The sequence below is a fragment of the Pavona decussata genome, unplaced genomic scaffold, assembly GCF_977016875.1.
Source record: "Pavona decussata unplaced genomic scaffold, jaPavDecu1.1 SCAFFOLD_67, whole genome shotgun sequence".
Lineage (NCBI taxonomy): Eukaryota > Metazoa > Cnidaria > Anthozoa > Scleractinia > Agariciidae > Pavona > Pavona decussata.
This window is the reverse complement of record NW_028145486.1, coordinates 2,770,956-2,784,088: the sequence shown is the minus strand read 5'-3', so window position 1 is coordinate 2,784,088 and position 13,133 is coordinate 2,770,956. Positions and strand designations below refer to the sequence as shown.

Below are 13,133 nucleotides of genomic sequence, written 5' to 3'. Positions count from 1 at the left end.
TGGAAGTCTGAGTGATATCGAGCTCGAATCTATTCAAGCACGATACATCCCCTAATCGAGCACAGTCATCAGAGGTCGATAAGTAACGGTGCTCGATATGGATGTGGAGCTCCATGAAGATAACCGAGCTCGAAGGCGATTTCGAGCTCGAATAGACCAGTACTCGATCTACCGCAAATGGAGTACGATATTGAGAGGTGGATTACAAATCGAGCTCGAGATGGTTGTCGTGCTCGATTACCATGATTCGAGCTCTGTTGCCCAGAAACAAAAAATGATCCGAAAAAACCTCTTGGAGCGAGAACGAGAACCAACAACAAACTCAACCCACATATGACGCCGAGTACGGGAATCGAACCCGGGCCACATTGGTGGGAGGCGAGTGCTCTCACCACTGCGCCATCCCTGCTCCTCCATCCCTATTTTAAAAAACTACAATAGGTCGTTATGTTCATATCTCAGGCGATGTTTGCCTTAATGAAACTGAAATACGCACCAGTAAGGTGAGAAGTAACCAGTAAGTAATGTAAGTAGCGTTGATGCGCAGTGTATATGTAGCCCGGCGAAGATGCGCTCGAAGTGCAGAACATGCCCATCTAGATCTTCCATCGGCACCCTTTCCACTGATATATCCTGCACTAAAGTCCAAATGAAACTGATTTATTCAGGTCAAGTGCAACATTACAAAATTGCTCAAAAAAATTATCATTTCAGTCATGATAACATGCCAAAATTTTGATCCTATACACTAGGAACGGCAAGTCCTCAGTTAATTCGGAAAATAGATTTGATTTTACAACTGACGAGTATTACCTGGTTTCCAAAACTTTCAGTTGTTTTTCGAGGCTTTGAAGACTTATGGTAATTGCTTTCCTCAATCGTACGTGCAAATCATCAGCATCAAGCTTATCACTTCCAGCTGCCTGTGGTTGACTTGTTGTGAATAACGTCTTTGGTGTCGCTCGTTCGATCTCAGCCAATCTCTGTTTCATTTCCAAATGATCCATGAACAAGAAAGCCTGGAAAATCATGCAAGACAAAGGGAAAGCAATTACCGCTGCATGAAACAAGCAGCGCAGAATCTCCCACAAAGAAGCCTTTGCCTTCTTTCCTAAATCCATGACCTTATAAAACATTGACTCACAAAAAAAATGCCGATTGCGCAGTGATGTATCTCTTTTCAGATCATAAAGGAATGCACTAGAACGTGTCTGAGCGCTTGTTGTTATAAAACCAAAAAGGATTTTATGTTTATTTCTTTATTCGTTAATCCTTTTCATGCTAACAGTACCAAAACAAAAACAAAAACAAAAAAACCAGCAAGAAAATCCATCGGTACCAGATAGCTGATAGTTACAGATGGTTGCTTTAATTTCGGGTTTGTGCAGGCTAAAAATTTGCTTCCAATTTCTGGATGCGAGCTTTGATATTAGCTCAGAAAAGGAAGGGGAAAGGATAGAAAATAAACCTTTTTCCTGCCAAAACAGATGTAAAACTACTTCTTGCAAACTTGAAATATGGGTTTAGGCAAGGAAGGGAATATCCAGAGTCAAGTATTTGGTCCATTGTTGTCTGTTTTGATAACCCGAAGGACCAGGACTAAACATTTCGTAGAGAGAGAACACACTAAATGGGCGATACTTGATTATGGACAGATTCCATCACTTCACAAATCAGATAAGTCTTAGAAGTAAACAAGAAGGTCAATTTTTTGTAATCCGTTTAACAGTTGAAAAAATCTTGGTTTTGTTCGCATTCGCCGAATATCACATATCCAATCCTTCTGCTTTTGTTGTGGCTAAAAAACCATAAGTACAAGTCCTCGAATAAAAGATAACTCACCGGGAAGTTTTTTTTTCAAATTTAGGCTAAAGCTGGAAGCGTGATTCTGGCGACGTAAGCGGGGGGAGGGCGGTTATTTCATTTTTACTGGAAGCTGCAAGATGCCACCGGTGTTAGAAAAGAAACTGATTTGTTGAATTGCAATCTGATGCATGCAGTCAAGAGCAATTCAATGTTTAGTCTGAGGACCTCTTCATAACCATTTCCTTGGGGTTTTGTGCGTAAAAAAAAAAAACGCACAAAACCGCCGGCTACGGTCAACCGGGTTGGTTGGTTGGTTGAGCGTTTCGATGTGTTGTGAACGAAAAGTCGACCTATCCCGGTTACCGAGATCTGGGTTTTTGCGCTAGAGATGTCAGTAACCTGGCTGGAAATCTTTCCCATGTGAACACTCCGCCCGGTTATTGGCACGACTTAAAATAGACTGAAACCAACGCTAATATAAATTCAGTACAAAAAAATACGTTTGCTTCACAGATGCCGGATGATTTCTGCAAACCTTCAGAGGAAGGGAACACCAAAGCGAAGAATCGGCCCCCTTCTTTATGTCGGTAACCGGGCTAAAATTTTCCACATGAGCAGAAAAAGAGTTACAAAATTTGTCAAAAAACCGGGCCAGCCCGGTTACGGAGCTCATATGAAGAGACTCTAAATTACCGATGACTCGTGACGATTAACAAACACGATCACCACTTTGTCGTCTCATTACTTACCCAAAACTGAAATTAGGGGAAAAAGGAGGGGGCGCTTTCTTGAAAAATGACGCTAATTTAAGAGGGGAGGCTATAGGAGGGGGTTTATTGGGAGGAGCTTATACGAGGATTTACAGTATATATATATATATGTTATTGAACAAGCGTGAGGTCCGTATTGGGAAAATATTGGTAAAGTTCTTTTCTTTTTGAAAGTTCATGCACCGAGACAAAGGCGAGGTCCATAAACTTGCCAAAAAAAGGACGAGATCAATATTTCCCAATACAGACCGAACTGACTAGTTCAATAAGGTTTATTTTATATAGGCTTTCCCGCCTGTTATTTTCTAGTTCGCGTGAAATTTGTTTGTGGTCATTGTTCAAGTAGTGCGAGAAAAAGCAATGTTGACGCGTAACCGCAAACAAAAACCACATGGAATAATTCTGATTAGCTCGCGCACGAAAAGGCGACTTTTTATTGGTCAAGGTTTGCATGCTAAGGTTGACAGGTCTCTTTAATCGAACTGGAAAAGTTGGAAAAATGAAAAGTTAACTCATTTGAAATTCCGAAAAAAACGCATTTCTTAAAAGTGCTGACTGTTCAAAAGTCTCAACTTTTGAAAAAAACTTACTATGTAACGAACGGCAATCAATGAAATTGAAGCTTTTGTAGTCAAAATTACATTTAAGTCGTCTTTATTGTCACGCAAAATGGCTCGGAGCTTGGGAAGCGGTGGCTGATCATTATTCGCAATCCAGATGCTAAACGAGCAGTTTTGGAAATTTGCTCCTTAATTAAAAAATAGCCGATCTGGCTGCTGTTGTGGTCGTCATACTAGTACTTTCCACCTCAATTGTAATTGTTGTTGTATTGCCAGCTGCTTTGAGATCGCTTGTGGTTGTTGAGCGACTAAAAGCTAACTATATTCTTCGTTGATGCCTAATGGAAGCCGATTTGTATAAATGAAAACGTCAGATTTTGACGGTACACTCAGTTGAGACTACAAGTTGTTTTCTTTCTGGACAGAGGACTTCTCGGGATAGCTCAAATTCGTCACCTTGAATGGGGTTCACTTGTGACCCGTGGGTATTAAGAGAACGCTGGATACTACGTTCAGGGCAAGTTAGAGTTCCAGCTTCGTATTAGTCGCCATTTTTCTTTCTAACATCTTTAATTAAGGAAAGTGCAGAGCGGCAGATTAAGTTCGACCCAGGATATTGCCTCAAACGTTCTGAACTCGTTCCATTAGTGGCGAACTTTTACCCATCCCTTAATTAAGGTAAGATTTTTTTTTTCTTGAGCGGTTCTGGTACTCTAAGAACTTGTCGACGGAATTTTCTTCGTTTTCTTCGTCGAATTTCTTGTTTTCTGTTGTTAAGACGGAAGCCCTAAGACTCCTACTCCTCAAAAACAACATTTGAGGAAAATATAAAAAAAAAAATTAAATCACGACACCTTTGTTAGAGGCTACCCAAATAATCTGATTGAAAAAAAATTATCAGACGTCAAATTTACAGAAGGGTCATGGGCATTGAAGCAAAAAGACAACACCCCCAGACAAATATTGCCTTTCGTAACAATATCAACCATCGTGCCCAGCCTCAAACATGTTTTAATGGGAAAATGGCACTAAATACAAAACCAGCCTTTCCTACGAGAAATCTTCAAAAAGTCACCGCTAATCTGAATTTGAAAAAAGAAAATCTCTAAATGACGTGCTTGTCAGAGGAAAAAAAAAATAAAAATAATAATAATAATAATAATTTATTACTTATTCGGCGCAAATATTCAAATGCGCCTTACAAGTTACATTAAAATAATAATAAAATGATAAAATATAAAATAATAAAATGAAGTTACACTTAAAAAAAAAATTATTGTTAGAAGACCTGCAGGCCTGTCACCCCACGCTATTTCCTACTCAAAAGAAAGATTGTTGAAGGTTTTCTATAGTAAAATTGTTTTATATTTCTTCCACATTCGAAATATGGTTCTCCATAATGAGCAGGAGATCAGATGTAATCTGTTGCATTGTCACTTCTAAAACATTAATACCTGTATTAAAATGATAGAAGAGCAGGTTATATTTTTGATATGTACAATAAAACTACTTGACGTTGTGTTTTGATATCATACTTTGGTTCAGCTTACCTGCAGGAATTTTTTTGGATGGTGAACTGCTTGCGGGAATTTTCTTTTCGCAATTTTTCTTTCCAGGAATTTTTTTGGAAATTGGCAAATCCCCCCCCCCCCCCCCTCCCATTCCTCCCGTGATTTCCAATGGAAAACAGTTTGATCCATCTAAGCATATGTTCTTAGCGGTCCGTATAGGAAAATTCGGACCCCTCAGGGAGCCAATCAGAATGCTCCTTTACAACGCGGACCAGTTCAACTATATAATAGAAAAGTTCATTGACTACCGTATCTTAAAACAACTGACTTTCCTCTTGATTTCACGCTGGGCTAGTGCAGGAATGTTTTTTGTTAGAATTGGCAGTGGGGTAGCGCGCTTATTAAGTGTTTGGGCTTTCAGGGTGGGCGCATATCGATAGACTTTCTAGAAGCCGTTTCCAAGATTATGTTCCCTATCTACTCTCAGTAGGTGTGTTCGTGTTGTTTCCCTCTCGCTGTCGCGACTTCGTCGCTCAGAGAAGTTGACTTGTCACAGGTCTACTTATTCAACGGTGGGCGCTTATCAAGTTTTTGAGCTTTTAGGGATGGTGCTTATCGAAAGTGGTCGGTTAATCGAATAAACATCTGCTTCCGGAATAAAGAGAATAGTATTTTGAGACCTCGTTGCCCAGGCCACTTTCGGCCACGCGCCAAATTCTTGGAGAAGGTAGCCTGTGTTTGGAAAGCTTGGAATCTTCAGCCAACAGACCTTTTTCATGAATGGCGGCCGATTTATCGTCGCATGTTTATTAGCCCTACTCACCTAGTTTTAGAGAAAAAATTATATTTGCTAGCGAGGCAAGTAAGGCTAATTTCCATGAAAATAAAAATAATTTATCGGCTGCCATTTATGAAAGTATTGCTCGGGATGCTCACAGGATAGACCCAATCGCTCTACTTTGGTTAAAGCGGTGTTTTAATTTCTCAAATCAAAATGGATAAGATTCGTCAAGCGACTTAGCTCATCACTGGGCATATACGAGAAAAGCAACATCAGCCTATCTCAATCCTAGAGGCTGTGATCCTTCTTGCCCGTTCTGTTGGCAAGGGTAGTGAGGGCTCTGGGACGAGATTAAACAGGAGCCCGTTACCTAGGGCGGAAACTGCGCAAGCGTTCCATCTCTGATTGTAGGGAACTGGTATTTTACTTTCGTGAATGCTAATAATTTGATTTGTAGCCTCGAGACTTAACTACTTACAAGAGCTATTTGCTACAAGAGCAGTCCGCAATATTTTAGTAAGACACTGTACTGCTGGTCTTCACTTGGTACAAACGGCGCATGTCAGTTCCCTACCCCTGACGTATGGAAGACAAGGTAAGGTGTCACAACTACCTTGTACAAGATACAGCAGTGCGCCATCCTGATTAGCTCTACTACCAGGAACATACTCTGCCTCTCTGTCAACACATATGAAGTCTCGAGAGCTTTTGTGGCCATAATGCGCTGTCATCAAGTACCCATGATACTCTTCGCTCCAGCCTGATGGACAGTCGTTCCTTGCGGGCATCATCAGTTGGGAACCACGTGACCTGACGTAACACACAACGCATGGTGCTTCATGGTCATGAAGGTTACTTGTCGTGAAAGGATTAAATGAACTGACTTCATACTCCGTTCCATATATGGCGCCAGATCGCTGCCAAGAGTCGCTATATCTGTCGTATTTTGGATTGTTTGGCAGGCATAAGTATTTTGACCCACCACCAGCATGATTACCGTGACCGCTTCCGATAATTCCTAAAATCGGAAGTAAAATGAGAGGAAAATTAGAGGCGAGTGATTTTATTGAGAATCATGAATGGTTCTTTTCCTCATTATTCTTGAGAATTTTCTGCATGGGATCCTACATTTTTCACTCTTATTGTTACACCAAAGCTTTGAATATTTGAAAAGTCGGTGTAACGCTAAGCATGATAACAGTTATTGTTGTTTCATGTTAAATAAATCTCACTGAAACCCTATAAGAAAAAGGATCATGAATGAGGTAATCAGTCATCCTAGCCTCCCTCGCAGACGCGTTTTTGGCTTGTCACGCAATCTTTCTTTCCTAACGAGTCTGTCTCGTTGCGGAGGAAAGATTGCGTGTGACGAGCCAAAAGAGCGTCTGCGAGGAAGGCTTGCCATACATATCAGTTTATTAATCTTTCTCTCATTTGATGTTTATGGCCGTGTACCTAAGGTGTAGGTTTCTTCATGTGTGACCGTTTCTCTAAAGGCAGGTTATTGCATTTTCAGGTAGAGCGAACTTTAACATTTTCTTTCACTAAGCGATCCCCTAGCTATCGAAATGAAAGTATAGTAATTCTTTTATCAGTAAAGGCAAAAGCTATTAGTTGATGAAAGATATCTTCATGAATTCGTCTTGAGATTCGTCTTACGAGACCCTTGTCAGTCTAGTCCGAGATTTACAAACTATACGTCTTTTGTTTCAGACAGTACTGGCATGAAGTACTTACCGGTGTACACAATCTGAGCGTCTCCACTGCAGTTTGTGCGCCCCCAGCGGACGTACTTGACCCCAGACAGCCCTTGTCCTTCTTGTCCCTTTTGTCCTTTGGGTCCAGGTGGTCCTTGAGAGCCTTCTTTGCCGTTTTGACCAACATCACCTGAATCATTGAGAAATTCGTGACAAGTCCTTTCAGTCTAAGTGCCAATTATGCTAAAATAAAAGTAGCATCCTCTTTTAAAAGTATCAATGCGGGATCCATGGTCAATTTTCAGCGACGAACTACTTAAATGGCTCCAACATCTCATTTTGTAGCTGTAGACTCTGTGGAAACTGAGGAGCTATAAACACTCCTCAGAGGGGAGCACGTTGAACAATATTTTGCCTTTTTTGACCATCCAGAGCGTATGCACGGGAGAGCTCAGGAAACGACCGTTCAAAGCAGCACATAATTTTCTACAATCCTTATATAATACATGTGGATACCTTTTAGTCCAGGAAGACCCGATGGTCCAACAAGCCCTCTTCTACCATCACGCCCGTCACGACCTGTAATTACCATCACTAACTTAGCCAAAGAATTACGAGATAAAGGGCATCTTAAGCTAGCTTCTTTTGAAATTACTTCGTACCAAAAGGAATATTGAATAGTATCATATCATGTTCTTTTGGGGCATAGTCTCTTTTTAAAAATGAACAGAATAACATTCCGTTCATTCTTCCCCTGATAGCAGAATTAACAGAAACGATAAAATCTGCAATTCCACAGCGACAAACCGATGAGTGGTGCCGGATCACTTGTAGACCAGGATCAGCAAATTATTTGAAATTCAAAATACGGCAATTCCTCTTATTCTGAGTAAACCGTATTCTGTCACTTCAAAATATTGACGGCAGACTGATCCTAAGGGCCGAGATGACAAGCTTGATACAATAAACAACAAAGGCTAGAACAACTGAAATATATTTGTTTAAAAAAAAAAAAAACAAATTTTTGCCCGATATTTCGGTTTGCAATACAAACCTTCTTCGGGGGCTGAACGAAAAAGAAAAGTGAGAAACATGAAAGGATCGTTACAAATAAAGATTTAAAATATAAAATGCGTGACAATGATTGGTTGTTTAGGACTAAGTTACAAGTGTGAGATATGTCATTGGCGTGTTTCGTCTCGTCTATTTATACCAAAAGGGTGCAATATTTTAGCTTTGTTGATTAAATCATTGAGCTTTACGAGCCTTTCTAACTGAGTCACGTCCACCTAATCCCGCTTGAACTTATACGCAGCAAACGTGACTCAGTTCTTATTCTATCAAGCTCGTCACCTCCGCCGTTCGGATCAGTCTGCCGTCAATATTTTGAAGTGACAGAATACGGTTTACTCAGAATAAGAGGAATTGCGTTCTTTTGTGAAAATTTTAAGGTTTATGAGACTAGGCGGATTTGAGTTGTTTAGGGAACTGAAATTCTGTGTTTTCGTTTATTCCTGCATGAATAAGAATAATTCCAAACAAATGAACCCAAAATAAAGTTTCAATAATTACCAGAAACGGGAACGACAAATCCAAAATTGAACTAGTAGGATCCTAGGGGGTCTTAGTGAGCACGCACTATCTTGGCGATCGGTCAGAGGTCGCGTATGGGCGATAGTCACTTACTTAGTTGCCACGTTTTGACTGGAAGCTGACTCAGCTGGGTTTGCTTCTGAGCTCAAATGCGCATGTCTACAGCGAGGGAAGGATGTTTACAACCGGGAATAAAGTTCAGCGACAGCCAAACTGATTCGGCCTGAGGTCTCGCTGGGAACTTTTTTTAGTGGCAACAGACAGCTCAATCAGTTCAAACAATCACGTCATTCTTAGTTCCTTTTTCCCTCTCGAGGAATAGGACTGACCAAACTGACAATTTACTGCGAAGCAACATGCACCAAAATTAATCATGAGAAATCATTTAATTAGTTCATTCTTTTCACACTCATCAACCCTAACTAGCAATATGTTAAGTATGATGGTGTCCCTTTGTATACCTGGTATCCCGGGAGTTCCAGGGGGACCTGCTGGTCCATCTCTTCCATCTCGTCCAGCTTTTCCTTTATAAAATAACAAAAGTGACACCAGTGAGCTATTTTTAAAATTGGTTGAGGGAAATTAGTAATATAAATACTTCTTCTTTAAGCCCAGGCCAAAACTTAAGACCCGCAAGGTGTCCGTGGAGTTACCGGTATCCGTTTACGGATTCAGACGAGGCGAATTTGACTCCTTGTAAATAATGAGATGTGGGTAAGTGGACATGAAATCAAATTATTCTGCCGTTATTTCGTAACTTTACACTTTTCTCTTTTCATCACTTCACATGATGTGCACTGATGAGATTTGAGTAATCTTCCAGATCAGGGTTAACTGTACTGTCGCCTTTAAAACTGTGTAACCGAGTCCCTACTCTGCAAAAAGATACCGCCTTTAAGATTATGCTCGCGGCCTAATTTTGCCGGCGCAAACAGTCAACGGTCGCACTCGCGTACTTCTCGCTGCTGGCTGATCAGACGCGCGCGGAAATGTCATGACAAGGTACCCCAAGGTACCATCGGCCAAACCTATGCATGGTTCCCTTGCTCCCAGCTCGTCTCTTGAAAAGGTTTTGTTTTTCTTGAGAACTCTGAAAAGAAAAACAGACATAACGCACCACCCCAATAGTGCGGTTTCTCCTGACCCTCTTATTAAAAAATAGGCTTTGACAAGTGGTAAGAAATTATTACCGTCTCTGCACTCAGCAGCTTTATCTTCAAAGGGAAAGTGGCCCTGAGAAAGAAGGTGGTTGACGGCAAGGGCCTCCACAGACGAGGCAATTTGCTATTGACGAAAATTTTCAATCGACAACTTTGAATCGACGAATATTAGTGTTTGAAGAAACGTAACTTCCTCTTACGAAGAGTAACCTGTATGTTTTGAGGGAGCCTTGAAACTTGCGTGTAATGCGCATGTGTACATCGTGCAGAAAATGGGGGCGTTGTGTAAAAAATGTTATTTATGTTGATCTTAATCAACATAAATTGATATTTTGCCGTTAAGTAACAGAAAATTGGGGCGAGCGTAGTGCGTGGAGGCTTACGGTTAGTGGTTTGAAAAAGAAAAATCCGTTGAGAAAATTGTGACATTCTACATTCAGCCTCCAGGGCGACACATTACGTTAACTTTGTTTGCTTGTTTGTTTGTTTGTTTGTTTTGAGGTTTCACTTTCGTTTTTTGGCAGAATTATTGTTTTTCGCTTATTTCATTTTAGCATTTGGCTGCCTTATCAGTTAACCCCAAAGGTTGCGCCATGGCATTGGTTGGGGTCCACAGTCCCTATTTTTCCCGTAGCGGTTCTTTTAGGGTTTACATGTACGGCTGTGGGGCATGTAAGCTATCGGTTTATCTTTATCCATGATTCCTGTATTTTACTGGTGTGTCAAAAAATGTTTATCTTGGGCCTGACTGACCAGCTTCATAGCTGTGTTGTGTGTTTGATTGTGTAGTGTTTACGCCGCTGGAAAAGTAATTTTTAGTAATCGATGAGTTAGTTAATTACTTACAAACAAAACGGCCGCATTTATTATCAACAGCTTGTTTAATTATTGTTCATGGAAATGTTCTCTGACGTGACCGCACATCGTGTATGCTGTTTCGCAAATACTGGTTGATACTGATACTGCTGTTTTACGTTGTTCGGTACATAATAGAGTCCTAAAGTGATGACGTCACACAGACTAAATTTATAAAATTATGGGATTTGTAAATTCGGAAAGATCATGATAAGAAATGTCTACTTGCCAAAAATCAGCATCTTATTGCAATTTGGGGGCGAGATATTAGCTCTGTTATTGCCGACTCCATACAAATCCTTCTAATCTTGTCTCAGTTCCAAACGTTAAGAACTGAGACAAAATTAGACGGATTTTTATGGAGTCATCAGGGCATAACAGAGCTAATATCTCGCCCCCAAATTGCAATAACTATGCTGATTTTTGGCAAATAGTCATTTTTCATCATGCTCTTTTTGAAGATATTATCAAATCCCATAATTTTGAAAATTCGTATATTTGCGACGTCACACTTTACGACTCTATGTTATGATGTAATTGATCTTACCTGAATTCCAAAACATTCAGTCGTTTCTCGAGGCTTTGAAGGCTCACGGTACTAGTAAGTGCCCTTCTCAATCGTACATGCAAACCCTCTGAACCTGCAGCATCAAGCCTGTTATCTTCGGAAGCAGTGTGAGTTGGACTTGTAGGAAACACTTTCTTCAGAGTCAACTCAAATGCGTTCATCTTGTCGTCGATTACAGCCAACCTCTCCTTAGTTTGCAAGTAATCCCAAAACAAGAAAACCATGCAAGACAAGAGGAAAACAATTATCACTACATAAAACAAACTGCGGAGAATCTCCGAGAAGCGGCTTTTTGTGTTTTGTTCCTTCTTGTTCGAATTCATGATTACTAGCCCCTCAGTTGAGGTAGCGAATGGCAATCGACAAACTTCCTCACAGAGGTATCTAATCGAACGTGCCTGCCTCACTTCACTTAATTGCATATGAGTGACATGTAATGGATACTCTTACCAGGTGCACAGCCGAGATAACCTAAGCTCCTTGAGTTTTTACTCTGGATTAAAGTGATCAAATGACCAAACGGATATACACATAAATACAATGAAAAGGCCCAGAAATGGCCACGAAGACCATTTCAAGCCAGAATTTCAGCGGAACTTAGCCATTTTTCGCCACTTGACAACATTTTTCAATTTAACCGTCGCGTGAAATGCAAAAACTCACTCGACACTCGAGGAAAGAACGTTCTTACTTAATTGACGCACGTAGGATCCTTCTGTGTGCATTCCTTTTTATAAGAATGTTTAAAAAGTGGATGTTTTCAGCCTGAAGCGCTCTTAAGTATGTTCTTAAGTTACCTGGTGTAGAATTTCAGAAAACCGATGTGGACGTGACCAGGACATAAACCCAACAAAAAGATCATTGTGCGTTGTGTCTTGTCAAATTCCTTTGGTAGTTCGAAGGTGTTTTAGTCTGTTTTTTTTTTTGTGCTTTTGGATCGATGCAAATGAATAATAATGCCTTTATAATTACCTCTTAGTCTCTGGTTGGGTACGTTCGTAGGACGTTCTGAACATCTGGGTGAATTTCAGCCTTAAAGTTCTTATATATAGTATAAAAAGAGTGTACTACCCAACAGTGACGTTGGTGCAGGGGTGGTTCTCCCTTGTATGTTTCTCCTGGGGTATACCTCGGTAGGGTCCCAGTGGAAATGAATAATAAGAAGGTTAGTTTCTAACAAAACTGCTGTGCTGTGTCGGTGAGGAATAGAAACAAATGTTTGGTTTATCAACATAGTTGATGACTAAAGGTAAATTGGCCACCTTAAAAGAGATTCGCCCGGTGCTGGCGTCCCTTCGTTAGAGCATAGGGCTTACGCTCTAAACGTCAGCACTCTAATCTCTTTACGATGGCCAACTTACCTTTAGTTATTAACTCTGTTGTTAAATCAAACACTTCCAATGAAAATGGGTTTCGACCCGTTTTGATCTGAAAATGGTATCAAGGGATTTATGGGAGAGTGCTGACAATGGGCATTGATTTGGTATTTAGGATGAAACTGATACGAACATCCGTTTGGGCGTCAGGTCTGAAAATCGTTAGTGGAAGGCACATATTTTAACTTGTCCATATAACAAATCGACGGCAGTTTTCTATGGTCTATACTCTTATAGACAATGAAATGACGTCAAAAAATGTTCAAAACTCAAGTGGAACCACGAGCCGCAGGCAAGTGGTTTCACTGCCAAGTTTTGGACATTTTATGGCGTCATTTTATGGTCTATAAGAGTATAGACCATAGAAAACTGCCGTCGATTTGTTTTTTATAATAACATGGAAAAAGTACGAGCGGAATTGACTATTTTTTTTCGTTGAGAAAGCGCGCGCGTTAC

The 13,133-nt window shown here is 40.5% G+C and overlaps 2 protein-coding genes across 3 annotated transcripts in view; both read right to left on the bottom strand.

The window, feature by feature from the left end:
- The window catches only part of LOC146478073 (uncharacterized), an 89,886-nt gene that overhangs the window by 69,964 nt on the left and 6,789 nt on the right, over window positions 1-13,133 (bottom strand). The gene's annotated exons all lie outside the window — the stretch shown is intronic.
- Window positions 5,601-13,133, bottom strand: part of LOC146478068 (uncharacterized) — a 66,634-nt gene continuing 59,101 nt past the window's right edge. Inside the window, exons 2-8 of one of the 2 annotated variants that reach the window (XM_085112780.1) lie at window positions 12,373-12,544; window positions 11,281-11,489; window positions 9,747-9,808; window positions 9,180-9,242; window positions 7,642-7,704; window positions 7,166-7,315; window positions 5,601-6,446 (exon numbers count right to left, since the gene is read on the bottom strand). In XM_085112780.1, coding sequence (XP_084968906.1) covers window positions 5,968-6,446; window positions 7,166-7,315; window positions 7,642-7,704; window positions 9,180-9,242; window positions 9,747-9,808; window positions 11,281-11,462 — 999 coding nt within the window. In that variant the 5' untranslated portion in view covers window positions 11,463-11,489; window positions 12,373-12,544 and the 3' untranslated portion in view covers window positions 5,601-5,967. Of the gene's footprint in view, window positions 6,447-7,165; window positions 7,316-7,641; window positions 7,705-9,179; window positions 9,243-9,746; window positions 9,809-11,280; window positions 12,219-12,372; window positions 12,545-13,133 lie in introns of those variants that run through there. The other variant, XM_085112779.1, reaches the window with a different exon arrangement.